General features: G+C 41.8%; 1 protein-coding gene across 1 annotated transcript; it reads left to right on the forward strand.

Moving 5' to 3' along the window:
* LOC144534207 (serine/threonine-protein phosphatase PP1-beta catalytic subunit) lies at positions 1-26,756 on the forward strand. The gene is made up of 8 exons (XM_078276008.1): positions 1-120; positions 18,821-18,952; positions 19,080-19,310; positions 19,423-19,527; positions 20,649-20,720; positions 24,417-24,568; positions 25,102-25,236; positions 26,180-26,756. The coding sequence occupies exons 1-8, from the start codon at positions 69-71 to the stop codon at positions 26,282-26,284; spliced, it is 984 nt and encodes a 327-aa protein (XP_078132134.1). The 5' UTR covers positions 1-68; the 3' UTR covers positions 26,285-26,756.
* Positions 26,757-26,804: the final 48 nt, after the last annotated feature.

Raw genomic sequence — 26,804 nt, forward strand, 5'->3', positions numbered from 1 at the left:
CTGTGCAGTGAGGCGGTGCCTGCCCTGCCTGCTCTAGACTGCGGCGGGCTGAGTTGTTAGCTACAGAAATGGCGGAGGGGGAGTTGGACGTCGACTCGCTGATTTCCAGGCTTTTGGAGGGTGAGTTCAGCAGCCATACTACATTTATATTATCGCTTTGTTTGCGGCTTTAGCCCCTCGAGGATGATTTCGGTTTGGTTTTGACAAGAGAAAGGCCCGCTTTAGAGTATCCCGTTGTAGGAGTGAACAGGACTCGTCCCGTATGTTAGGGATGCAATCATACCTAATGGCACGTGAGACTTTTCATAAATGTTGTCAGTGTTAAAGTGTGAATTCACGATTGAATGGTACCAAAGTTGTAGTTCGAGGACTGTTGTTTGTAGGCTACCCCCCCCCCGTCAGGTCGAGTATGGGAGAGAACACCACACCAACCTTTTAAACTATCTATAGAAAATGACTGTAGCCTTGATTAATGTCGCAACAACGCAAACGATACTTGTATTGCACCATTAGAGGTGTCATCACGTTGGCATGTACCACATAAAATACTAGCTAAAAGGCGTTTACTATAGAAAATCAAAAAAACGGCTCTTCTATAGTTCCCCCAAGCTTTTCACAACAAAGTACACCATGTCGGGCGGGAGCTTGTGGGTGTATATCAGTTGTTGTTTTGTTTTGCTTTTAAAACAAAGTGAAGCTTGGTGAATTAAGTATGCCGAAAATGTCAGCACAAGTGTCTGTCTCTGAAGACATCTGAAGTCCTGGTTCTAGTATGCACATTAATCGTGTGCCCACAATCAAATGTAAAAATGTCAAGTTTTCAAATGGGATTTGGCATAGGATTTCTCAGCTTACAAGAGAAGGCACGTTACATGGTTATTATGGTGTGTATATATATATGGAATATTGCTGCATGTAATGTTTACACAAGCCACATGCCTTGATGATATGCCACTTTAAATAGACCTGCAGAGTTTGTACCCTGTAAGCATTTCAAAACAAAGTTTGTTTCTCCATGTATTTTTGTAATTCCATAGCCAGTGTTTTTGAAAGATACATGTATGAACCAAGTTGCCATTATTTCTGTTAAACAGTGCATATATTTAAGCTTGTATCCCTCAAAGGATTTAACATGAACTACTGTTGGCAGATAATCCTGTTCTTTATTATTATTATTATTATTATTATTATTATTATTATTATTATGAAGTAAAAAACAACCCAAACATTTGATCACCATAGCTACATCAGTGATAAAAGAAGAAGCGTTCCCAGTTTAGCTGTGGATGACAATAAATCAGAAAGATGCCTGTAATGTGTTTCTATCTACTCAGGTAGCTATAAGACGCATGTTTGTAGGGATCAACCACTTATCGGCCCTGGCTGATCATCGGGGGCCGATATTTGGCAATTTGCAGATGATCTGTATCTGTGTTTTATTTGACCGATAACCGATACAAAGTTAATGACTTAAAAAGGGTGCTACTTTGGCTCCGCTACAGCTGTTAGCAGTCTGCAACACCTGCAAGCAAACTGTTTAAAAACTTCAGGAAGCTATATTAGTTTCTTATTATTCATTTTTTGGACTGTGTATTAAGTTTTTAAAGTTTCAGTTTTATTAAATAATTGCTTGAAGCATTTAAACAAACTTTTGTGTGTTAATTTTGACTGAAAGATTTTCATTTTTACTGTACCGTAAAATCATTTTCGGTTTCAAATATCTGTTTCATGGATGGTATGGATTCGGTCGACGCCTACACGTTTGGATATAGTTTGGGTCGTTTGAGACTGCAAAAAGACACCTCAGTCCTTTTGAAGAAAGTGGTGCTCCTACACCATTGTTATGTGTTGGGTATCGGTGGATTCTTAGCAGAGCTAAATAAGGGCTCCTGACAGACCGTAACGGAGCTGCTCCGTCTTCTCTGTCCTTCTCTTGCCTTTCAGTCCCTTGAGACAGTTGTCCCTCTGTGTCTTCAGAAATCATGTGGACAAACACTCATGATCGATTTGTCGGTCACACGCAGATTCATTCAGTGGCCTAAAAAAACCCCCCAAAAAAACGCACACACAGTTTGGCAACGTATGTTAATGAATGAGCACAATGTGGAGCAACATGTCAGTATAACCTAATCACCTGGATTGATTGGGACTTGTTGCGTGTGTGTGTGTGTGTGTGTGTGTGTGTGTGTGTGTGTGAGCTATACAGTAACAGTAATGTGAGCCTGTATTGTCAGCTGGGCAAGGCATTACTGTAGCTAGTTAGCTGGCTGTATATTTAGTTTGTTTTTTGTGCCGCGGCGAGGAAACCTCAGTGGAGGAAGTTGAAGGGATCTGGCCCTAAAGGCTTCCAGATGTGAGCTGTGAATACATCCAACCATCCATCTTCTTTCAGCCACTTTCTCTTTACCTTGTTTTTCTCTGGAATACATTTTTTAGTGTGAGCAATGTATAATCACCTTTTTCTGCAAAAGTTCCCAAATGCTAAATGTTGTCTAAACACAAGCCGTTCAAGAACTTAAAATAAAATGTGCTTAAACTGACAGAAAGTATTTGACAGAACAATCTCCACATTTAATCGTCTGTTCTGGAGCTTTTTTGACCACAAAACATTTTAATCTCCATCAGCGGGTGCACTTTGACGCGGTAGGTGTTCAGATGTTGCATTATTCTTAACACTTGTAGCGTTCATGTTTGCAAACATTTAGATTAAAGTCAGCAAATTGTCTGATCAAAGTGCGTCGGTTAATGGTTATTTTCAATATTGATTAATCCGACAGTTCAGTCGTTTCGTCTATAGAATCTCAGGAAAAAAATGTCTGTGTCACGATATGCTAAATCTCAAATTGACATTTGAATAGTTTCTCGGAAGAGTAGTGTTATTCATCTCTTCTGCAAACAAAAGATGTAATCGACCCGTACCATATCAGGTAGCTAATGTTTCCTGTTAAATATGAGGACAACAAAGGCAAACTGGGACACTAGGTCACATATTTGGACCATACACAGGCAGACATACACACTCAGTCTAGAGCGATATTCTTGACCAAATACCTCAATGGTGATATTGTAGGGTTGACAATTTGTGCTTTCACAAAAATATTTATAATACTAGATTTTTGATATCAGTAATGTGGATATAATGACTAAGTGGGTAAAGGCAAATAATAGAACAGCTAGAACAGTCTGGTAAGTTCAGAAATGACATCACTGTACTGTAATGCAGCCTTTAAAACCAGGAAAAGACAACACGCCATATTACAATATCCAAAATCTAAGACGATATCTAGCCTCTTATCACGATATAATATTAACTCAAACTGTTCCTTGTGTATCAGTTTATCGTCATAAGGGCAGTATTTTATTTTAAGACTTGACCTTTCGACAACACAAAGACCTCCTAACAGGCTTTTCTTTACTGATGAATCCTGGTTATTTATCATCTTAGTTTACTTAACCCGATCACATCTACAGTCTGCTTATATTTAGACCTTTACTAAATGGCTTTTCCCCTGGCTTTCAGTTCAAGAAGCTCAGAAGGTTTTCACTTTGCCACACCAGGGAGTCCTTTTTTCATTCTGCAGGAAAAAAAGGGAGCTTCTCCTTAAAGAATGAGATCCGTATCCACTTTAATAGGAGGTTAAGCTCTCACTTTTTCAATGAGCTTTGGTGCCAGTCGGGAATGTACATACTCATGCACACAGACGCACCTACGGAGAGCTCTGTGATCTCTTATTAAATGTCAACCGGGACAGCTGTCCCTGGTAGAAATGAGCCTACCCTTTAGGTGACACACACCGGGGGAGAGTGTAAAAAGGGCAATACGGTAGTAGGATCTAAAGACATGCTAGCAGCTGTGTTAGGGCTTTGGTTTGAGCTAAATGCTATTGTCAGCAGGGCTGTGACGGTGTAGTTGTTTTTTCTTACCGCTGTGAAGAAGCAACATATCACCGCTGTATGGCTGTTAATTGCAAGCCCCTTACGGGTAGGATGGGGCATCGAGAACCGATTCCTACCTGGAATCATTTCAAAAATTACGATTCCAGGAGAATCGTTTCTTTATTGGAATTGTTTGGAATCGTTTATCGGATTTGGTTTCAAATCCGATCATCGCTTCCCAATTTAACATGCGCAAGTTTGGGTTTCCATAGCGACCAGGCACTTGTTGTGTTGCAGCCTTGGAGCCCAGTAAGCAGCGCTCTAGTCTGGCTTTATTTTACATTGAAAAAGCTGTAAAACTGCAAACCACCATTGAATCAAAATAAAACTTTCCTCTTATTTGTGAAATAAGCATGAGACCCGTTCCAACTCCACCCCTCAAAGAATCAGAATCGAGAATCGATGAGAACCGGAATCACGGTGGGAAATTAACTTTTTTGCCACTGTGGCTGGTGGATGGTTTTACCAGCCTCAAATTTATAAAAGAAAGTGCACTAGCATATTTTGAATTGCTTCAATACATTATTTTTTATTATTAATACATATTTTATTAATAAAGGTAAATAAAAAGTGATGTGAAAAAAAAGCCTGCGAGACCATGGTAAAATTGTGTTTGGTCAGTGTGGTCATATTCTACAGTAATTGTAGGCCTACATGTTTAATGAACAAAAAAAATATTGACTCATCTCTCAGTAACATAGCATTACTCAGTCCCTCCAGGATTTCGCGGCCTTTTTTTGAGATTGTTACGGCCCAAAATGCCTGATTTTGCGGGAGCTTTTGTAAAAAAAAATGAGATAAAAGTTGCCATGTCTTTTGTATTTTTGTTGCAGTGAAGTTGCTGGGGACAGTGAAAGTTGCTTTTTTGTATAGTTCTTTAAAAATAAAAAGGAAACTTATTTCGGGGAGAATAAAACTACTCTGGGCTGAGTTTTCCTAGTAACTTTACCAAAAAGGCTCAGGATGCTGCAAATGTTGGTAGAATCTGAAAATGGCTGGTGGATTTAAGACAAAAAATAATAATTTATTATAACATTTCTGTCACTGTCAGTGGCTTGTTGATCTTTATATTGTTAGTTAATTTCTTAACCTGGCCTGGGACACACATTATTCATATGGTTTGATCAAGTACTTATTGGACTTTAACTTATCATTGCACTTACAATAACAAGCGTAGCTGTCCTCAATTTAGGTCATCGTGTATGTCTCATCTCCGGTTTTTCCTGTATCCACCGTGTGTGTGTGGGTGTGTGGGTGTGTGTGTGTGTGGGTGGGTGTGTGGGTGGGTGTGAAACTGAGCAGCAGAGAGCCGACAGGATTAAAACAGCAGCAGCTTTCAGCGACTGAAAAATCGTTCGAGTGTACATTGATGTTTAACACAGGTTGGCAGGACGGTCTGAAATGTTGTGCATGGTCTTTCGCTGTACGTTTTGTCAATGCGCCACTTGTTCGAAAAGTAGGCTACCTTCTCTTTTTCTTTACTTCGCCCTCAACAGTTTGTACAGTCATAGCTAATGCTGACTCCACGGCGGGCCTCTTAACACCGGGGATATGTCGCCACATGTTTTTAACCGATAATTTTCGTTTCATCTGTACCTCAGCTACATGGTTTAGACTAGCGCTGAAAACTACTCGACAAAAAGTCTGGAGTTGACGGAAATATGTGTGGTCAAAGCCCTGTTTCATTTCCTAGAAGTTCTTCACAACAAAGGTCCTCCGTTATTTTGGTATTTGAATGTTTTTATTATGAAGCAGCAAAATCCGGAAATGTTGGGGATTCATTAGCAGTAACGTAACGCGACTCATAAGCATTGTGCATTGTTTCTTAGCAACAGCATTCTTTGACAAAAGCTGTCCAATCCGTTACAAGGAATGTTTTACAATCCACCCGCCACTGTGGCTGGTATACAAGGCAAAGTCACCTGCCACTTTGAAAAAGTACCCGCCACTGGCTGGTGGCTGCTAACACTTGGTAATTGGCACAAAACACAAAGCCAACGCTTAAGGCCAATTTATGCTTCTGCGTTAAATTGACTGTGTGGCTGCGTACGTAGAGACATGGACCCTACGCTGTAGCCTGACTTGCACCTCTCAAAAAATGTGACTACACGTTGCGGCGCCGCAGACCACAACAACTGTGATTGGTCCGCTCGGCCATGGTTCTCCTTCTCCGTAAACAACATGAAATCAAGGAGAGGGTTAACTGTTCCTGCTCCAGAGTCGCTACTCGCTCCGAAGATAATCACCGTCGCTCTCTCACTCGCTCTACCACACACTCCCCAGACACACATGTCAGCCCTGCTGTTCTCTTAAAGATATTGATGCACACACCAACGTACACGTATAAACTTCAGTCCACTTACGTAGGCTACGGAGAAGGCTCTGCATAGAGCCTCCACAGAACCAACAATCACCCTTAAAGGGCAACTACTGTGTTACTGTGTCCTATGTTTTTGTGTCTAAGTGACTGATGGGAACAACAATCTTTGACATTGGTCCAGTATTAAGAGAGATCGCTGCAGTCGGCAGTGGTGAAACAAGCTCCAATGTAAGTTAATAGGGCAATTGTCCAGCTTGTATTTACCTTCACAAAAGTGCTTGTTTTACCAATCACAGGCTCAGATTAATATTCTAAGTGTCTGACAACATTCTCTCTGTTGCATTATTTTGCAGATACACTGTGAGAACAGTGTCACAGAACTAGCTGTGGAAAAACTCGGGCGTTGTGTAGGCAAGAGACTTAGGCTGCAACTTACGATTATTTTCATTGCCGATTATTTTCTCGATCAGCTGATTAGTTGTTTGGTCTATAAAATATCTGAAAATTGTGAGAAAATGTGGATCAGTGTTTCCCAAAGCCCAAGATGACGTCCTCAAATGTCTTGTTTTGTCCACAACTCAAAGCCGATTAATTTAATAGTATAATAATCAATTCATCTTTGCAGCTCTATAAGTGACCCATTTTCAAATGTATACACTAGAGTGTGAGTGTGTGGACATCCAAAGACACACACCAATACACACCCACACACCCATAGGGTGCTCGTGTTCTCCAGCAGTTGTTTGATGGAGGGGTCGACACACGTTGTATAGCCGACAGGCTAAACCTGATCAACTGACAACATGGTTTACAATCACTGAAGCCTCCGTGGTGGCCCCAGGGTGCAGCTTTCTGGCCTCTCTGGTTTCATTTGTCACTCTTGAGTACAATGACTCGTCATTCGCTGTCTTGTGACCAGTCTTGTGAGTCAGAGCTGAAAAGGTAAGCAACACAATGGTGTATAGATGAACTTACCAAAAGCCATTTGTCTGTATAAATATGCAGTATAATGGCATTTGTATGTCTGTGTGTTAATATTCTGTAGTCAGAGGGGCTCCACTAGTCTAGTCCTGTCACTGGTTCACATCGGGCCTAGACGCCCTGTCCCAGTGGACTCACAGTAACATGAAGCCTACTGTAATGGGATTCATTGCATATCAGGTGGCTCAAAGTTTATTTTTAAAAGTACTGGGGTTTAATCCCAATGCAAAGGTATTCATGACTGCCTCTTCCAGTGTGGAGCTGATTAAGAAAACCTCATTAATTGGCGGTTAGGTGTTTAATCACCGGGGTGTGATGGCCTGTCACAATCCATACTGTCACGGCCACATTACATAGTGTGGGAAATGAATCCGTCGTCTGTTGTAGGGCTGCAACTAGTCAATTAATCCGTTGATAATTTTCTCTTTTAATAGTTTGGTCTATAAAATGTCAGAAAATGGTGAAAAATGTGGATCAGTGTTTCCCAAATGCCCAAGAAGACGTCCTCAGATGTCTTGTTTAGTCCACAACTCAAAGATGTTCAGTTTACTGTCACAGAGGAGAGAAGAAACTTAAACATATTCGCATTTAACAAGCTGGAATCAAAGACATTTTTTCATAAAAAATGACTCATTCCGATTAATCGATGATCAAAATAGTTGGCGATTAATTTAGTAGTTGACAACTAATCGATTAGTCAATCTAACGCAAAGATATTCATGACTGCCTGGAGTTGATTAAGTATTTAATACTTAAAAGTACTAATACTTAGGTGTCTAATCACCGGGGTGTGATGGCCTGTCGCTGCGGTGAGAAACGATCAATACCGTGACGGCCACATTACACATCACTGCATGGCACTGTGGGAAATGAATCTGTCGTCTGTTGTTTTAGTTCAACTCTCAGTAGCGTGTTTGAGATTTTTAATATTTCACAGCAGAATCACTCCGGTTGGTTCCGGCACATTTGAGCTGACGTCGCAGTTTTCACAGTATTCATTAAAAAAAAACAACCAGACGGCAGCAGAAGCATGCCTCAGCAGTTTCCTTCCCTGAGTTTTTCTGTTTGTTGAGTTCTCCATAACGGCTCCGTCCCTCCCTCCCTCTCCTCCCTCTCCTCCTCATTAGTGTTTACTGGTGCTGCTGTGCTCCAGCAAAGCAGTGATTACAGCTTTCCCAACATGCCCATGCTAAGCCCACGCTGTCCCAGGCTTTAGCGACAACAGGCCCTCTGTCTGGCCCGCCAGCACAGGTGGCCAGTAGGCTTTATGCGGCACAGTCCACAGCATGGCCCCATACGTCAGCCAGCGAGAGAAAGGGGGAGGCAGGATGGAAAGTTGTTTTTTGGAGCCATTTTGGTTTATGGGCAAAGACACCAGCCAAGTTGTAACCCAGTATGGGTACATGAAATCTCTCTAAAGGCCATTTCTCTATTCAGGAGATGTCCAGTTTGTGGTTATTTCCTGAGATGGAATCGTCACTGACTGTGGAACTGCACACGTTTTTAGACAATCTGCATCCACTTTCCACACACTTTATGTAAGAAATGCATGATAAAGGCATAGGGTCAATCAAATATAAAGACTGAGTTCCATGCTTCCGTAAGTACCTGGATTGTAGACTTAAAACCTGCATATCTGCAAATATAAAGTAAAGGGGAAAAATAAGTCCAGTAAGATAATAAAATAATAATAACATAAATCGACATTAGCCATCATAAGCTACTGGTCATAACACACCTAGTGAGGCTGTCGCAGTAAAACCCCTGAACTGGTATTGAATCAAAAAGGGGAATTGTATTGCTTATAAATTATGAACTTTTCATTCGTGAGAGTTAGCTTGTGTAATTTCTTCTTTCAAAAGGTTATATAGTTTCACTTTAATAGTGTACGATAATGTATCCCAGAGGTTTTGCCATTTATTAGAAGTGTGTGTGTGTGTGTGTGTGTGTGTGTGTGTGTGTGTGTGTTCCTGACACATTTCAGACTAAAGACCAATTAATTGCCGGCTTGTCCAATTGGGAAAAGCTTTTTTTTGTTTTTTTGGGTCAGTGGTTAGGGTAAGTCTCTGGGAATGGAATGTAAGTCAATGTAGTGTCCCCCAAAAGTGACCTAAGCAAATGTGTGTGTGTGTGTGTGTGTGTGTGTGTGTGTGTGAGTGAAAGAGTTGACAAAGTATTCTGCTCTCTCATAATACATGGCACGTTGGTATCGCCCTCCTTGTTTTCGCCGGCCATGGAGGGCTGCTGCTGAGTTGCGTGGTGTGTTCAGGCTGCTGGCGTGGCATTCTGTTATGGAAACAACAATGGAGGAGCCTGTGTGGCAGGGAGTGTTCACCCCCTGGCACCAATCGTGGCACAGAGCTCACCCAGGCTTTTCAGCTGGCTGGCGAGGCTTTTCCGATAAACCCTCTCTCCCCTCTCCTTCTATTCACTCCCTCGCCTTCTGCGTCCCCCCCCCCCCCCACCCCACCCACTCAAGCTTCACTTTCCTCTCCATCTCTCCCACACTTTATGTTTATTTCTCCCCCAGTCTCTCTCAATTTCATCCCTTCTTTTAGCCCCACAAAGACAGCCATTCACACATGGCACTTAAAGGCGGACAAAACGTCCTCTGAAAATTCGAAGCCTGCACAGACAAATGCCATCACAGTTGGGACTTCTGCCTTAAGATTCTCTCCCGCTCTCCTCGCCAGAGTTGCTTTGTGCTTCTCGTTCACTGAGGGGTCAGTGTTTTCCATCGTCCCTGTGTGGGAGAGGGTTAGACGGAGGAGGGGAGCATTGGCCTTGCGCCCACTTGGAAAGAATAGAGACTAAAAAAGGCCTGACAGGGCATCTTTTTTGGTGCAGCAGTGACTGAAACATGCACGTCGTACCTGCTTAAAACGCCTGGCTCTGCTTGACCCATTACAAGTTAAAGACGCATACTTGCTATTTCGTGTGTTTATCAACGCCGTTTGGCCTCCATTGACTTACATTACCTTGCGATTGCGTGTGAATTGAACTCTTGCGTAAGGAGGTTCCTAATCCCAACCCCATTCTTCTTTTCAACCTAAACCCAACATCGTTCTTCTTTTCAACCTAAACCCAACACCGTTCTTCTTTTCAACCTAAACCCAACACCGTTCTTCTTTTCAACCTAAACCCAACACCGTTCTTCTTTCCTAAACCAAACCGTTTTTTCTTTTCAACCCAACCCCCACACGCCACGTGTTTTGAGAAAGCCGTTGCAGACTGCAGTCAGCTGTATAGAGTGTAGACATACACGCGGACAGCTGAAAATGCGTACAGATAACACGCCTCTTGGCTTTAGGAAAGTGGCGTGTATGTTTACGCAAAGTCATGATGTCACGTTGTTAATTAAGAAATTACATTGTTGATTGTTCGAGATAAATAATGATAATGAAATATGAAAATTAGTCTTTACTCAGAGAACCAAGGTTACAACGTAACCAAGTGTTTCATTGCAGCAGTAAACAAGGAAGTAGGGTGCCCTTGTATTGATTTATGGCCATTTTAAGACGAGGGGCGAACATTTCTCTTTGTCATTAAAAGTAAGGTTAGGTTTTGCTGTCTGCTTTCAACTCATTTAAAAAAAAGACCGAGAAAGAGAGCGATCTACGCAAGTCAGCGCCACACTGAGCTGCTGCGTGTGTGTGTGTGCGTGTGCGTGTGACGCGAGTGAGAGAGCGGCTGTACCCTCTAGCGTTCTAACGCTGGGTTTGACCGGCAGCTTTTTACAACTGCGAGCCTGACTCTTCTTCAAAGCCAGATGTATTATAAGACCAACCAGTAGACCAACTCTGTCTACTGACTGCTGCTCTGCACTTGTGACCGATATTGCGAGACATTTTTTACCTCGACAAGGTCACATTTGAATCTCGTCACACCTCTACTACCAAGACTTAAAACTTCCAGTAATATCAAATTAGTTTGATTTTGTCACAACGCCAAGACGGGAGAAAGACTGACTGGGACTGACTTTTTTGACCACCTTACACCAAACGATTGAGACGACGGGAGTGCCCCAAATCTGGCAAGACTCTCCCGATTTCATTCTAATATTGGAAAATAGTCTGCGACAGTGGAATCGCTTGAAAAGTCGTTTGGTGGTAAGGTCTGCATTAAATATTTTGTTCGGCGCTCTCATCCACTTCGTTTCCAGTGGAACTGACAGTTAGCGGCTAGCTGGTGAACATAGTGGAGCATTTAGTGGCTAAATAGCAGGAGATTATTTCTCAAGAGTTGGTGGAGAACAAAACCGGGTGAAAAGGAGAGTGAATATTGGACACAAACACAACTCTAATGCTAATGTTGCTCATTGTGTGCTGGATGGTTTTTTGTGTAAAACTTGTTTACATGTCTTAATGTAAGATACTGAATAAACTCGGCTGTGTCCACATATGTGTGTCCATAATTTGACACTTGACCAATGCGAGCTGCCTGATCGGATAGTGATCAGATATATTACCTGTGCGAGTATATTCCCACAATAGGTGCATCCAAAATGACACTTGGTTCAAGAGAGAGCCTTCTTCCTTTCTTTATATTTTCTTTTCTTTATGACATGGTATGATGACAAAAGTGGCATTGAAAAGACAAGTGTAACTACGGCCAAAGACACAAAATAGTGCAGTTAAAATATAGTAGGGCTACTATCAATTATCTTCATTGTCGATTAATCTGTCGATTATTTTCTTGACGAATCAAATAGTCGTTTGGTCTATAAAATGTCAGAAAATTGTGAAAAATATCGATCAGTGTTTTCCCGAAGCCCAAGGTGACGTCCTCAAATGTCTTGTTTTGTCCCCTCATTAAAGATATTCAGTTTACCGTCACAGAGGAGTGACGAAACTAGAACATATTCACACTTAACAAAATGGAATCGGAGAATCTGTTTTCATAAAAAATGACTCAAACCGATTTAATCGATTATCAAAATAGCTGGTGATTCATTTAACAGTTGACAACTAATCGATTAATCTGTGCAGCTCTGAAATACAGGAATACAATATAACATGATATAAATAAATAATACTGTGGTAGTACAGTAGTCTTTGGCATCGCTGTGGACCTCCACTCGCTCTGTTCTCTCTCTGTCCTATAACAACAGAGCCTTCAAGTGCTCCCCTTTGTCCTGACTGACTCACTCATTTCCTCCTTCCTCCATACGGTAGCGCCCATATATGGTAATGGCTTCAAGAAGAAATCTGTCTGTAATTCACGCATGTGTCTCTTTCTCTGGCTCTAACACACTGGTCAAGTGAACATTGCTCTTTGAAATAAATGGAAAAATAGTTTACCTTCTTGACGCTTGGCAAGTAATTTGCAATCACTTCACTTTACTTCAATCAGAAGTTAGTTAGAAACTAGACAACATGTTAGTTTGATTGTGTGTTCAGAGCGTTTCAACTTGTCTAAAACAACTCTGGTGTGATTCAACGTGCAGCACAATGGTGGGTTGGGCAGAAACCAAGATCCTCCCAAATATTTAGTGAATTTACTTGGCAACTGGCAGCAGGCAGCTGAACTCAGGGAACACTGGCTCATTTGTCCTTAGAAAGATCAACCACTGTGACACAGGATAGTGGGCAGTGTTGGGCGGTAGTGCATTAAGACGGTATTAACTGGCTATTACTGCTTCCATGGATCGGAGTACACCACCTTGGGAAATAATAATCATTATTAGCTGAAGCCCTCATTTTCTTTTCTCAGCACTTGCGTTATAGGTACAGTAGGATATTGGATAAATATCAGGGTGTCCTAAATTAGATAGTGATTGGTTCAGCGTTAGAGCTGTTGAAATGTGGTTCCCTGTGCATGCTTTCCCAGTGAGGTATCATGTTAGTCATGTTCCTATAGACCAAGGTCTATCATTTAAAAAAATCTTAAAAAAAAAAAAAAACTTGTTAGAATTTGATGCATCTTGCAGAGGCTCTAACCAGTGTGTATCCCAGACTGCACTGAAGGGCCGGACAGCCAGAGCTGTTTAGGTCTGAGGGGTCTGTGATCTGTCTGGAATGCAAAGACAACTCTGAGAGGGCGGGGGGATGGGAGCTGCCCTCTGACGTCAGCGCGGTTCACGAGGCAAGGCAGAGGAGGTCCATTGCCCGGAGTATAGCCTCAGTCAAGAATGCAACTAAACGATAAAGACATGAAGAGGAGAGGAAGGGGAGGAAAGGGGGGTTGAAAGGAGAAATAGAGAGAATAGTTGCTTGCAGTGTTGTGATCTAGCTGGAGAAGGGCGTTCAGTCTGAAGAGGTCAGAGGGCGACCAGACCCAAAAGCTAAAAGCTTAGGCAGACACACACACATGCACCTGACCAAATTAGGAGAAAGGACTCGGAACATAGAGAGCTTTCTCAAAGAAGAGCTTTTCACTCATCTTTCATAGGAACCAGCTGGGAGATACGTGTGGAACACCATTCTCAACAGCTGGTTTAGCCAGAGACCTGATTCTTTCTCGCTGCTACTACTGAAAAAAGCAGTGACACTAACTGCTAAACGCTGTGCATCTGTTTGTGTTGTCTGGCGCTTGAACCATTGTTTTTAGGAGAGTTGGAGTACAGCACAGTGTGTCAATCTAGCATTTTTACCCAAAGACCAAACTGCAGGCTACAAAATACAAACTAGAGTAACTTTTCTACACACATAGGCACACATTCATGCTCGTACTTTGCTCATATTCTTGCTGCAAATAATAAAGGGCTATTCCAGTGATATGGGATTGCACTTAAAGTTAGGGGACTTGTGAGACAGATTAAAAAGGATTTTTTTTCAGATGAGATGAGGATCCTACAATCCATAACGCAACCTGAAGTTCTCACACATTTCTTTTTGCCAACCAGTTAAAACAGTTAGCTGGTGTGTTGCTGTCGCTCCTGTTGTGTGTATGTATATAGCGTGTGTGTGTGTGTGTGTGTGTGTGTGTGTGTGTGTGTGTGATGGTACCATGGTGATTTAACTTTTGAAAGTTATTCTTAATAGTTACAAGGGCTCAACGCTAACTTGTTAAAGTGGTTGCCGCCTTGGCAACCAGGCATCAGCTTTTGGTTGCCTATATTTGCCTAATTGCCTAATTAATTTCTTATGTTGTATGTACATTTTACTAATGAAACAATGAGAGAATGGCTTGCAATATAATTTCCCATCTCTCATAGGGGTGCAACGGATCACAAAACTCACGGATCGGATCACAGTTTTGAGTCACGGATCGGATTAATTTTCGGACCAGCACAAAAAAAGGGGGAATTTAAATGATTATTAAAAATGTCATAACAATAACTTTTAACAATAATGACTTCTTTCACCAGTAAGATGCTGTTAAAAGACAAAAGCAGATGAGAAAAGGGTATTTTGCAATAACTTTGAATGCACCACGAGGTTTACCAGTTTTAAGTAAACGCAACATTTAGTCCCGTCTGTGTTGTTTTTCAGACAACAGCAGTGACCAGTGCTAGTCTGTGTCTTTTAGCTCATAGCTTTAGCGGCAGACTGTTGGACGTCCTGGTGTTGAAATACAGTCACACTACACTATTTAACTGTCAGCATTTTAACAGTGTTTAATCCAGTTACTACTGTAGCTAACGGTAGGCTAACGTTACCTGCTGCCAAGTGTAACGTGCTATTAGTGTTTACTAGCGTGACATGCAGTGATACTTCAGTTGCCTCTAACGTCTGTTTCGGAGCATCAGAGAGCAGCGCAGACATTTAGGTGGCACCGAAATGAGGCACTGAAATCCATGTTGCTATTTCATCGGGCACCGGTGCAATATTAGCACCGGATTTTAACATGCACCGTTAACATGAACAGAAAATTGTGTTGCCTGTATGTTTTCACGGCAAACGTGCGTGTGTGGAAAGTGGTCGAACAACAGCTGAAATGTGTTTCAACTTTACGGAGACAACCTAATAAAATATTGACTTCTTTTGAAATGGGATTTCCAGTTTTGTAAGTTTTGATTTGTTTATATATATATATATATATATATATATATATATATATTAAACCGGTGGTTGCCAAATAGGGCAATCACAGGCCACGAAATGGTTGCCAATTGACTCAATCTGGTTGCAAAGGGCAACCCTTACTATTGAGCCCTGGTAACAATTAAACATTTTAATTATAATATTTTCCCTATATTTTAGGCCTGAATCTGATTTGAACCTGTAGTATTTTCTGTGCACGTGGCAGCAGGCCTGGTGTAGTCTCTGTTGTCTGTGGCTGAGATGTCACAGCAGCAGCAGCAGCAGCAGCAGCAACAACACCTTCCAAGCTGGAAATTGGTCTTGCTGGGTTGCCATGGTGATCAGATGTGGTACAACCATGGAGGTATTAAGAGAACTACAACCTCCTGTTCCCCCTCTCTCTCTATCGTTATCTCTCTCCCTTCCTCTTCACTGGGGAAGCTGCAGTGCAGTGGTGACAAAGTGAAGGATGCTGGGATACCTCCACACAAGCCCGTAGTGGTACGATCTGAAGTCAAGGTCACTGTGTGTGTGTGTGTGTGTGTGTGTGTGTGTGTGTGTGTGTGTGTGTGTGTGTGTGTGTGTTTTCCTGGCTCGTCTTAACTTTACCATATGATGTAAGTGGATCTTCCCAGGCAGTGAGACTGTCCTATATTAAGCCCGTTTCCACCAAGCAGTTCGGTTCAGTTCCTCATGCATTAGAACTGAGAGAACATTTTTGCGTTCCTCTGTCAAAAGTTGTGGATGGAACAAATAGAACCCGTCCATCCGTCCCGTTTTTTTCCCCTATCCCTCTGTTGAAGGGTACCCAGCACTCTGATCCGATTCTTAAAGGTGGAGCCAGAAACACTGCAGTCCGCGATTGGTGCAGACATTCCTCTGCCTCATTGGTGAATACAGGGAAATACAGAGAGAGATGGATGAAGCAGTGAGGAATAATACTTTTTTTTCAGCTCGTTTCACAGTGCAACAACCCCGCTTACATTTAGGAGTCTGTGATGGAAACAGAACAGATCTAGTGCTTAGGCACGTCCGTACGGGTTCCATGCGGTTCTAAAGCTACTATAGCAAAAGTCTTTGATGGAAACGTGGCTTTAGGCCTTGCTGCCTGTCAGCTGAGCCTGCACAGACCTGCAAACGCACCATCCCAGAGCTGAAAGGGAGGGGTGTGAAATCACCCTCTTGACAGTCGACACACATTTCAGTGGACACACAGACACTTCTTGGTGCTCACTCTGGGATATGTTGTGCATAAAGACCAATAATACACAGTGTTTATATTTCCAATCCAAACCACTGGAGGATTTTCAAGAGCATGATTATCCTACGTTTTTGCAGCACGATTTTGGCTCACGCTTCAGTTTATTCGAGCCGGTGAAATCGTACCTTTGCACAGTCTAAATATAGCCCTGGTCTTCCTGTTCAGGTGGGGCGTGTGTGATGGCAGGTTGTGTCTGGTGAGGCAGACGGGCAGAGCAAGTCTTTATTGCCTAAGGTCTCCAGGCAGAAATAGCAGAGTCATGTTGCACACACTGTTGTCATTTTAAACCTGGATGTTAAATAGCTTCAGAGCGGCAGGAATCACATAGCAACACTAAGGGCTGGATATCGAATTCAATACATTTTAGGCACCGACTGGATTGCCTCTAAAGTATCAAAAAATGCCTCCAATATCCAATTTCAAAACCTAAGGAGTGAATCTCAGAGTCAGTGAGCCAATAAGCATGCAGCATGCTTCTAAAACCAAGACCTATAATGTTTGTGATTGGCTGTATAATGTTACATGTCGTAGAGACACGCAGGAAAAACTCTGTTACAGAGACGGGGCTCACATGTTAGGAGCTGGAAAATAAATAAAAAGATTTGTGCCGTAATGTAATTTATTTTTGTTTTATAAAATTGGTTTGTTTAGGAACCGGTATCGAAGTCACGGTATTGGTATCGGTATCCAACATTTTTGACCGATAGCCAGCCTTAACCAACACCTTTCATTCACACTCTCTTGCATACTTCACTTCTTCTCCTTTTTAAAAAAACAAACTCCTCTCGCTGTGGAGCAGCAGGGTCCCTCTCACCCCGTCTATTTGATTTACTTATTAAGTGGCGTTTGACGCCTGCTAGGCTTTCCATCATGCTGCTGTGGTGTCATCTGACAGCTCTGGCCCACTTCTGGGGTTCACCAAGCAGAAGAAAAAGAGGAGTTGTCTGTGATGCTGCTACTCATCAACACGCTGGGAATATACAGTATAGGGCAGTGGCAGAACATGGAAATACTGCATGAGAAGTTCAAAAGGCTTATATGGGGTTGTTGTCAGTGCTGGTTTACAGATGCCATACTGTAATGTTAAAGTTTTAGGACATCAACACATTTCCAGAGGCCAGTAAGCGTCTGACTAGCAGAAATATGGTTCATAAATAGTTTTCTTTATATTCAATCTAGGGCTACAACTAATGATTATATTCATTATCGATTTAATTTGCTGATCATTTTCTGGATGAATCGATTTATTTTTTTTATTCTATCAAATGTCAGCTCTTAAAATGTTTTTGTTTTGCCCAACCAACAGTCCAAAACCCCAAAAATCACAGTCTTAATTGGCTTTGGATCAACTCATTTGGCAATGGCTTGAATGTAACGGATGTTCATTAATATAAAAAAAGTTACGCACTAAAGCTTTAAGTGATGAATTGACTGTCAAAATAGTTTCAGATTCATTTTCTGTTTCAGCTCGAATACAATCTATCAATTAGTCCAACTTTGATACTTTTCGGCTACTGACTGAAATGTTTTTCGTGTGTCTGAAATATTGAATGTCTGGTCATGTTCAAAGTCCTAATGTTTACTTATTTTTTCATTGGGGTATTTCCTCATGTAAAAACTTTAAGACTGTAGTTTTTGAAAGTTCTTGTACAGCTGCTTGTATTTAGATAAAATTAAACATTGGTGCGTTGATGTTTTGCATTAACAGTTAAAAAGTAGAGTTTGTAGAAAAAAAGTAGAGCAATGGTATTGAAAATATTATTTTGGTATGGGAACGGAAACTTGGGAATCATATTGGGACCCAGCCCTGTTAACGGGTTGAGATGAAATACTATACAAAATTATATTTTGAATGGATGGGCGTAATGTTGTCTTGTATGTTCTGTATTTATTGAATGCATGTTTCATCATACAGCCACATGACTAATGAAGTAAAGAATCAGCAAACCTCATTTATCAAATTTTTCATTTTTCTGACTTTACAGTCTTGTGTCCATTTAATAGAGAAAGATCCCATCCCTACATGGATCTACATGCTTCTTGACCACAGTGACCTCCCCACTCTCTTTGCCTCAGTTACACAACAGGAAGTGGTCTCTGAAACACAGCCAACAACAATGCCCACACAAGCTATCTCCATCCTCTGCCTGTTGGCTAAACCCGATCCCCCATTCAGTATTTAGTGTGAAGTCACCCAATGGAAGATGATGTGTGCAGTTTTGTGACAATCAACAGGATAAAAAAACAAAAATCAGGGAACAGCTTATGCCTGAAAGCCTGGATCACTTTGTTGATGCTGCTCATGCCTCTTTAAAACACACACAGTTAGTCTTTAACCCTATTCCATTCCTCCTCCAGTGCGAGGATGTCGTCCAGGGAAGATTGTCCAGATGACGGAGGCAGAGGTGCGCGGCCTCTGCATCAAGTCCCGGGAGATCTTCCTCAGTCAGCCAATCCTTCTGGAGCTGGAGGCTCCGCTCAAAATCTGTGGTCAGTAACCTCCCACTTGGCCTTCTAAGGCCTTCTTCCTACAGTTCTCCCAAACTGTAGGATGTCTTTTCGTTAACCTCATGCTCCTCCTTCCTCCACCCATCACTGCCCCCTCTCCATCCTCAAGGCGATATCCACGGACAGTACACAGACCTGCTGAGGCTCTTTGAGTATGGCGGCTTCCCTCCAGAGGCCAACTACCTGTTCCTGGGCGACTACGTGGACAGAGGGAAGCAGTCCCTGGAGACCATCTGCCTGCTGCTGGCGTACAAGATCAAATACCCCGAGAACTTCTTCCTGCTCCGGGGCAACCACGAGTGTGCCTCCATCAACCGCATCTACGGCTTCTACGATGAGTGTGAGTGCTCCCTGCTCTCCTAAAGTGATACAGAAGCCGAGTGTTTCGTTTTCTGTATTTTTGCTATCTTTGCCACGAGGCCTCCTGACTCACTATCTTGTTGGGGTTGCAGGTAAACGCAGATTCAACATCAAGCTGTGGAAGACGTTCACCGACTGCTTCAACTGCCTGCCCATCGCTGCCATAGTGGACGAGAAGATCTTCTGCTGTCACGGAGGTATTCATGTTGACAAACTGGTGATCATTACCCATGTATCGCATTGGTAGTTTGCAGGGTGCGATTTGTAAAGAAAGCAGAGGGGGGGGGACAGTATCTGGGAGTCAACAGGACAGTGTACAGGACAGTGTCTGACTGTCCCGGGACACTCCTCAGGACACTGCTGGGATGCTTTTTGATCATGCACAACGAAACAAAACATGTAAGAATTAAATCCCCCTTCCAATACCATGGATATAGTGCCACTCGGCCAGGCATGCCAAAACACTTTTTTCAATATTCAATGGAAAATAATCTCAAAATGAAATAGCACAATGTGGTGTCGTCATAAAACACAGCGCTTTCAAGCAGGAGAGCACAGTTCACTTTGCGGCGAAAAAACAAAATACCTGTGTTTTTGGTGCCTAAACTTAACACATACGCTCACCTTTTCTGGCTAAACTCCACTACCTCGGCCCCTGAAAGGACCGTCATCTGGCGGTGCCTGTAGCCGGCTCACAGTCACCTGTTGGCGGCTAAACAACTGCCGCTGGTAGCCGGCGTCCCGGAGCTCTGTAGCGGCTAAATACAAACCAGCAACTGCTGCTCAGATTTTATCGTTCTATGGCACTATAGACTGTTCACGTTACAGCGCTTTACTTAGTTTGAAATGTTTCTATTTTAGGTATATAATAAAATGGTCTATTGGTGAAGTAGCAGTAGGGGGGGGGTACATTTTGCCGCCACCGGGGATACAAATAATTCAGCAGAGGCAGGGATATGTAGACCAGAAAGGGGGAAATCTCACGCATCTCCCCCGGAAAATCGCACCCTGGTAGTTTGTACTGGGAGCACCTTATTCAGACATCAGTGTTCGTGTTTTGATATCTGTCCTCAGGGCTCACTGTAGAGCTGTCTGTCAAAACCTATTTGTCATTTTTAGTGTGTGATGTGGAGTATGACAGATAAAGTTCAGGAACCTCAGGAAAGCTTTCGGTATTTTTGGATGACTAATCTGACATGAAGTAAATGGGTCAAAGCTCATAGGGTTACTGATGTATGTTAACACCTGGCCAGACACAGGTGGGAATTTCTGCAGAGATTTACACGGTGACGGTTTTGTGTCATCGTGTTGCCCACAGGTCTCTCTCCCGACCTGCAGTCTATGGAGCAGATCAGACGCATCATGAGACCCACAGACGTGCCCGACACAGGTAGGTCAACACACACACACACACACACACACACACACACACACACACACACTTCTTAAGTACTTCTTCCTCCACTGTGCGACTACAATAAAAACATTTCATTTGTTGCACTTGGGTTTTTAGTTCATTTAGGTTGACATTAAAGGGTAACTACCATGTTTTTCAACTTGGACCCTATTTTCCCATGTTTTTGTGTGTAAGTGACGGATGGGAACAACAATCTTTGAAATTGGTCCAGTATTAAGCGTGAACGCTGTAACTGGCAGCCACAGACTGGCCTGCTATGTAACCCTATAGGCAAATGTGCATCGTCAATTTGGTCCACTGAAAGTGCTTGTTTTACCACTGACAGGCTCAGATTGTTATTCTAAGTGTCTGACAACATTATGGAAAGGATCCCTACAGATATAGACCTTTTTAAAACCTCTTTAAGACCTTTCTGTTTAACCAGAAACAGCTCTGAGGTCGCTAGCACTAAACCCACCAGACTCCATTTAAAAAAACAATACTTTTAGCGTGTATAGAGCCAACATATTGTCACATGTAAATAGGTAAACTATGCGTTTTATTTCAAACTAAACTATTTTATTTTGTTTCTGCCGACTTTGTATGAAATGTATTTTACGATGCTAAAATGACTGTTTATTTACATGGAGTCTGGTGGGTTTGGCGAACGTAATTTCACGGATGTTTTTATATTTTAAAAAAGGATCTTACTCTTTAACAGAGAGGTCGACCTCCTTAGAAATCCTTTCCATAATGTTATAACAAGCACTTTTGTGAAGGTAAATACAAGCTGGACAATTGCCCTATTAACTTACATTGGAGCTTGTTTCACCACTGCCGACTGCAGCGATCTCACTTAATACTGGACCAATGTCAAAGATTGTTGTTCCCATCAGTCACTTAGACACAAACACATAGGAGAATAGGGTCCAGGTTGAAAAAAAAAAAAAAACGGTAGTAACCCTTTAAGGGTTGCAACTAACAATTATTCTCGTTACAATAATCTAGCAATTATTTTTTTTAGGGCTGTCAATCAATTAAATGTAATAAATGTAATCTAATTAATTACATACTCGTGATTAATTAATCGAAATGAATCGCATACATAATTAACGGTGCCTGAACCGATACTTTTTAAGAAAGTAAAACAAGAAAATAAAAAAAAGGGTACTAAACAACAGTTGGTGACATTAAAGAACGGCTTGTTTATTGCTAAGGCCATATGGTCAAAATGAAATGATTTAATAATAATGTATAACAATAACTTATTTCACTAGTAAATTGCTGTTGAACGACAAAAACAACAACCAGATAGGAAAAGGACATTTACAATAACTTCAAATGCACCACGAGGCTGTAGTTTACCAGTTTCATTGAACACACCGTCTGTGTTTTCTCCGACGGCAGCTGCAGATTGTTACATCCCGGTGTTGAATCCTCTACAGTAAAACACAGTCACACTTTACACCGTTTAGCGTTAGCTGTCAGCATTGTAACCGTGTTTAATCCAGCTACTAGCTAGCGGTAGGCTAACGTTAGCTGCTGTTGAGTATAGTGTTAACTAGCTAGCGGTAGGCTAACGTTAGCTGCTGTTGAGTATAGTGTTAACTAGCGTCACATGCAGCGGTGTTTGTGTTTCCTGTAACGTCTGTTTCAGAGCATCAGAGAGAAGCGCAGACATATCAGTGACACCAGATTTTCGTCAATATGGAATGGATTAATCTGCGTTAATTTTTTTAACGCGTTATTTTTTCTCAGATTAATTAATCGAAATTAACGCGTCATTTTGACAGCCCTAATTTTTTTGATTAAAAATTGATGAAAAATGCCCATCACTCATCATTTTCTAAAGGTGACCTCTTCAATTAGCTTGTTTTGTGCGACTATCACAGGAACATTGAACAAGATATTCAGTTTACTATCACATATGAAAAGCATCAACTCATCACAACTAATATGCTCTTACTTAAGGATGTTTGGCATTTTTGGTTTATAAATGACATGACATGTAATTTATTATCAAAATAGTTACAGATAAAAAAAAAAAATGTGTTGAACAACTAATATGCTAATGTTTTGGCTTTAACTGATGATAGACAAGTGAACCAGAGCTTTTACGTTAGGATTGGCCCGATCCCATCCACAGAAGCATTTTTTTTTTATGGATTTATGGGCTATTCAAAGCCCAATCCACTTGCAATCCTTTGTATGCGCCAGATACGCAAACTGCCAAATACACCTTTTTACATTAAATTTTGATGGCTTAAGTTCAAAACAAATCTAGGCCCTTAGTTATTAAGCTTCTCAGGGTGGGAAATTGGCCCTAACTGGCCAAACATTCTCAGAGTGACGCAGGTTTGGTCCCACTTTCAGCCCGGTAAGTAAAAGAATTGATCAACTTCCCTAACTTAGGAAATGACTCCTATATCTTCTGATATTTAAGAGACTTGCAAGCACATTATGTGGGAGGAGATGTTTATTTATGACAATGAGCGTATTGAAGATACTGTGATTCCATTCCTTGTAGCCTCAGCTGATGATGGATTGGTGCTCTTCTGTAAGTACTAGTAAACCAGTGGAAGTGAGAGTCTTTGCCCCCTCTTCACTAAATCTGGTCCTTCTTGTCCTTATAAGGCAACCAGTGTTCAGATCCTAGCAGCCGCTGTCTCTCAGATCCTCTTATGGTCTTTCAAGGAGACTCCGAGTGTGTGGCGATGAAGAATGTGTGTGTATAAATCTATAGGGCAACCTTGTTTTATTAGCCAGCATACTGTATGTTTAGGTGACATAAAGGAGACTTCCAGAAGTTTAAGAGAGGCTTGATCAACAGCAGAGCACATTGTTTAATGCTGGGACTCAGATTTGAGGTCTAACATGATGAATAAGATGAATCACGTCTCATTATCTTGTGTGAATGCAGCCATTAACACCTCTCTGGACAGCCATTGTCTGTAAGATATAGTTAATATTGTGTAGAGCTGACTATTTTGATAATTGATTCAAAATTCTCCAATTCCAGCATCTTAAAAGTGAATATTTTCTAGTTTTGTCTCTCCTCTGTGACAGTAAACTGAATATCTTTGAGTTGTGGACTAAACAAGACAATTGAGGACGTCATCTTGGGCATCTTGACCCCTCGCAGATTTTGATGTGGCCCGCATATCAACTTAGGTTCACAATCAATTTTGGCCCCCTAGTTGTGCGCCAAACCAGAAAGACGGGGAAATGTTCAAACTGCAATTACTTGACACTGAACCAGAGAGTTTGCATATTTAGACCTGTGAAACAGGTTGTGAGGCGGCCGTGTGGTAGCTGCTTTTTAAAATGTATTCATTGTTTTGCTTGATTTGCCAAACTCTACGATGACTAAGGAACTTTTTTTGCTGACTTTTTTTAAGGCTTTATGTCGACCAAACTGAATGTGAGATAGCTATACGAGACACACAATAAAAAAGTCAAAGATCTTTACTTTTTTGGATTAAAAGCATGTCAAACTCTACGTGTCTGGCCCTTGGTGTGATTCTCATTTTCTAGTGTGACCCTTATTGAAGTTGAGCTTGACACCCGTGCTCTGGATCATACATAAAACAAAATCATAGACCAATCAATTAATAGAGAAAATAATTGACAGATGAATCAACTATGAAAATAATTGTTAGTTGCCTTAATATTGTGTATTTTTCCTCCCAGGCCTCCTGTGTGACCTGCTGTGGTCTGACCCCGATAAGGACGTCCAGGGCTGGGGAGAAAACGACCGCGGCGTCTCCTTCACCTTTGGCGCCGATGTCGTCAGCAAGTTCCTCAACCGCCACGACCTGGACCTCATCTGCAGAGCCCACCAGGTACAACACACACACACACACACACATCCTCTCACTAGCTCACCATTTAAACACATAGAACAGGGACTAAACGGATTCATCAGGCTTCCTGGGAACATCCATCCAGTTGTGGTTTAACACAGCCACATAGGGCTGCACAATATATCAGGGTTTTTTATCGTCATCGCGATACCAACTGGCACAATATACACATATTGCTAAAGGCGGGGACACATCGCGAAAGACACTCGGGGACCTTTTTGTGTTAGTTGAAGGAAAATGTCGGAAATCTGCACTTTGTCATTCTTTTTTTAGTGCTGCCTTTCATGTTCAATTCAAAATTCCATTTGTTCAATAAATGAATGTTGGAAAGGATTTCCTTTCATTTGTCTTAAATTCAACAAGCAATTTGTTGTATTTTAGCTGCCACATGTGTTTAAATGTGACATATTGGCATTGAAGTGCTGAACTGCTGAAAGAAGCCCATATATCAGAGGATGGTGTCTACTGTATGGAAGAACTGAGTGATGGTTCTGTGTGTCTGACGCCCCCAGGTGGTGGAAGATGGTTATGAGTTCTTTGCCAAGCGGCAGCTGGTGACTCTGTTCTCAGCTCCCAACTACTGTGGCGAGTTTGACAACGCCGGCGGCATGATGAGCGTGGATGAAACCCTGATGTGCTCCTTCCAGGTATGACGTTACCACAAAGTGCTGACATGGTTGTGTTCAAGTAATCGGGCACTGAAACTCCAAATGCAGCAAATAGCGCCACTTATTGACTGTATGTGTAGGCTTTATGTGTAAAGGTAAACATGTGTGTGTATATATAAAGATGTGATGCCAAAATGAACTGTAAGATGATGAAGACGATAACAGTCTTGAGAAATGCATATTGTTAGGGTGCGTCGTCTTCTCTCAAAGATTTGGCTATAGCCACGATATTATTTGAAATTGCCAAAATCCAAAAAATGATACAAGACCCCGAATTTGTTGCAATTACGTTGAGTTATCCTTCAAATCAATCATTCAATTAGCTTATTTTCATCAGGTGTTCCCAAAACATCTCCCCTCTTCTGAAATGTCTCTGCCTAAACACCTATCAGGTCAGGAAACCTCCTAAATATCAGCACAGATAGGAGGGATTTCCTAAGTTTAGAAAGTTGTGAAAAAGATCAAGGCTAGGTAGCTTAAAGTGGGATCAAAAATGCATCACCAGGGCTTTTCCCGGGCCATTTTAAAGATTAGGTGCGGCACCTGAGCCATTTTGGGCAGCACCTAAGACGAATGAATGTGACTGAAAGACTTTTCCTCAGATCTAATGACTGTAGTCGGTCTTCTTTAGCAAGTTTTTTCTTTACACTTATTGAGTGTTTTGTTTTTAGTTTCTAGCTGCTCTAGTTTTTCCAATGTTATAGACACAGATATAGTAATAATAATGCTCCAAAATGTGAAAAAAGAGACGCAAAACTACCACCAGAGAACACAAACTGACTACAAAGAGAAGCCCAGAGACCCAAAACAACCCCAAAGCCAGGGAAAACACTGATCACAGAGTACGCCCCTGGGCCTGTATTGTGCGAAGCCTTTTTTTTTATTTTTTTTTAAAAGCTGTAATTCGTGTGTCTGCTCCTAGATCCTGAAGCCGTCTGAGAAGAAAGCCAAGTATCAGTACGGAGGGATGAACTCGGGTCGGCCCATCACTCCCCCCCGCACAGCCCAACCCCCAAAGAAACGATGAAGAAGGACGGAGGGAGGAAGAGACGCAGAGAACAAGAGAGGGGTGATTGTCTCCTGTTGGCTTTTCACAACCCCCAAAAATATAAGTAAAAGCAACACTTGGCGGAGAGGGGGAAACAAAATGAACACAAACTATTTTAAAGGACACACCCATACCTGTCTTTCTTTTCTTATGTCCCTCTGAGCCGCTGTCACACCCTCCTCTTCTTCTTCCTCAATGCTTTTTTTCTTCTCGCTGCATCTGTGTAACATTTTTAAAAACAAAGTGTTCAATGAAAAACACAATACAAGGGTGTCATTCTGTAGCATATCAGTCAGTTTGTCTTTTTTTTTGTCCTTTTTATTTTCTTGACAACAGAATGACAACTAGTTTAGTGTGCCACATCTCCCCGCTTCCCCCCCGCCTGTACAGACACAACAGGCAATAATGACGACTGCTGGGTTTTCAATAAATAATACAGGAAATGAATCCATCTGAATGTTCTGTGTGGTTCTTCCAGTTCAATGGGACACAGACCTGA

The sequence above is a fragment of the Sander vitreus genome, chromosome 19, assembly GCF_031162955.1.
Source record: "Sander vitreus isolate 19-12246 chromosome 19, sanVit1, whole genome shotgun sequence".
Classification (NCBI taxonomy): Eukaryota; Metazoa; Chordata; class Actinopteri; order Perciformes; family Percidae; genus Sander; species Sander vitreus.

Coding starts and splice junctions, on each gene's coding strand:
- LOC144534207 (XM_078276008.1), top strand. CDS start 69: ATGGCGGAGGGGGAGTTGGACGTCGACTCGCTGATTTCCAGGCTTTTG. Junction 19,311..19,422: donor CTACGGCTTCTACGATGAGT/GTGAGTGCTCCC, acceptor TTGGGGTTGCAG/GTAAACGCAGATTCAACATC. Junction 25,237..26,179: donor CCCTGATGTGCTCCTTCCAG/GTATGACGTTAC, acceptor GTCTGCTCCTAG/ATCCTGAAGCCGTCTGAGAA.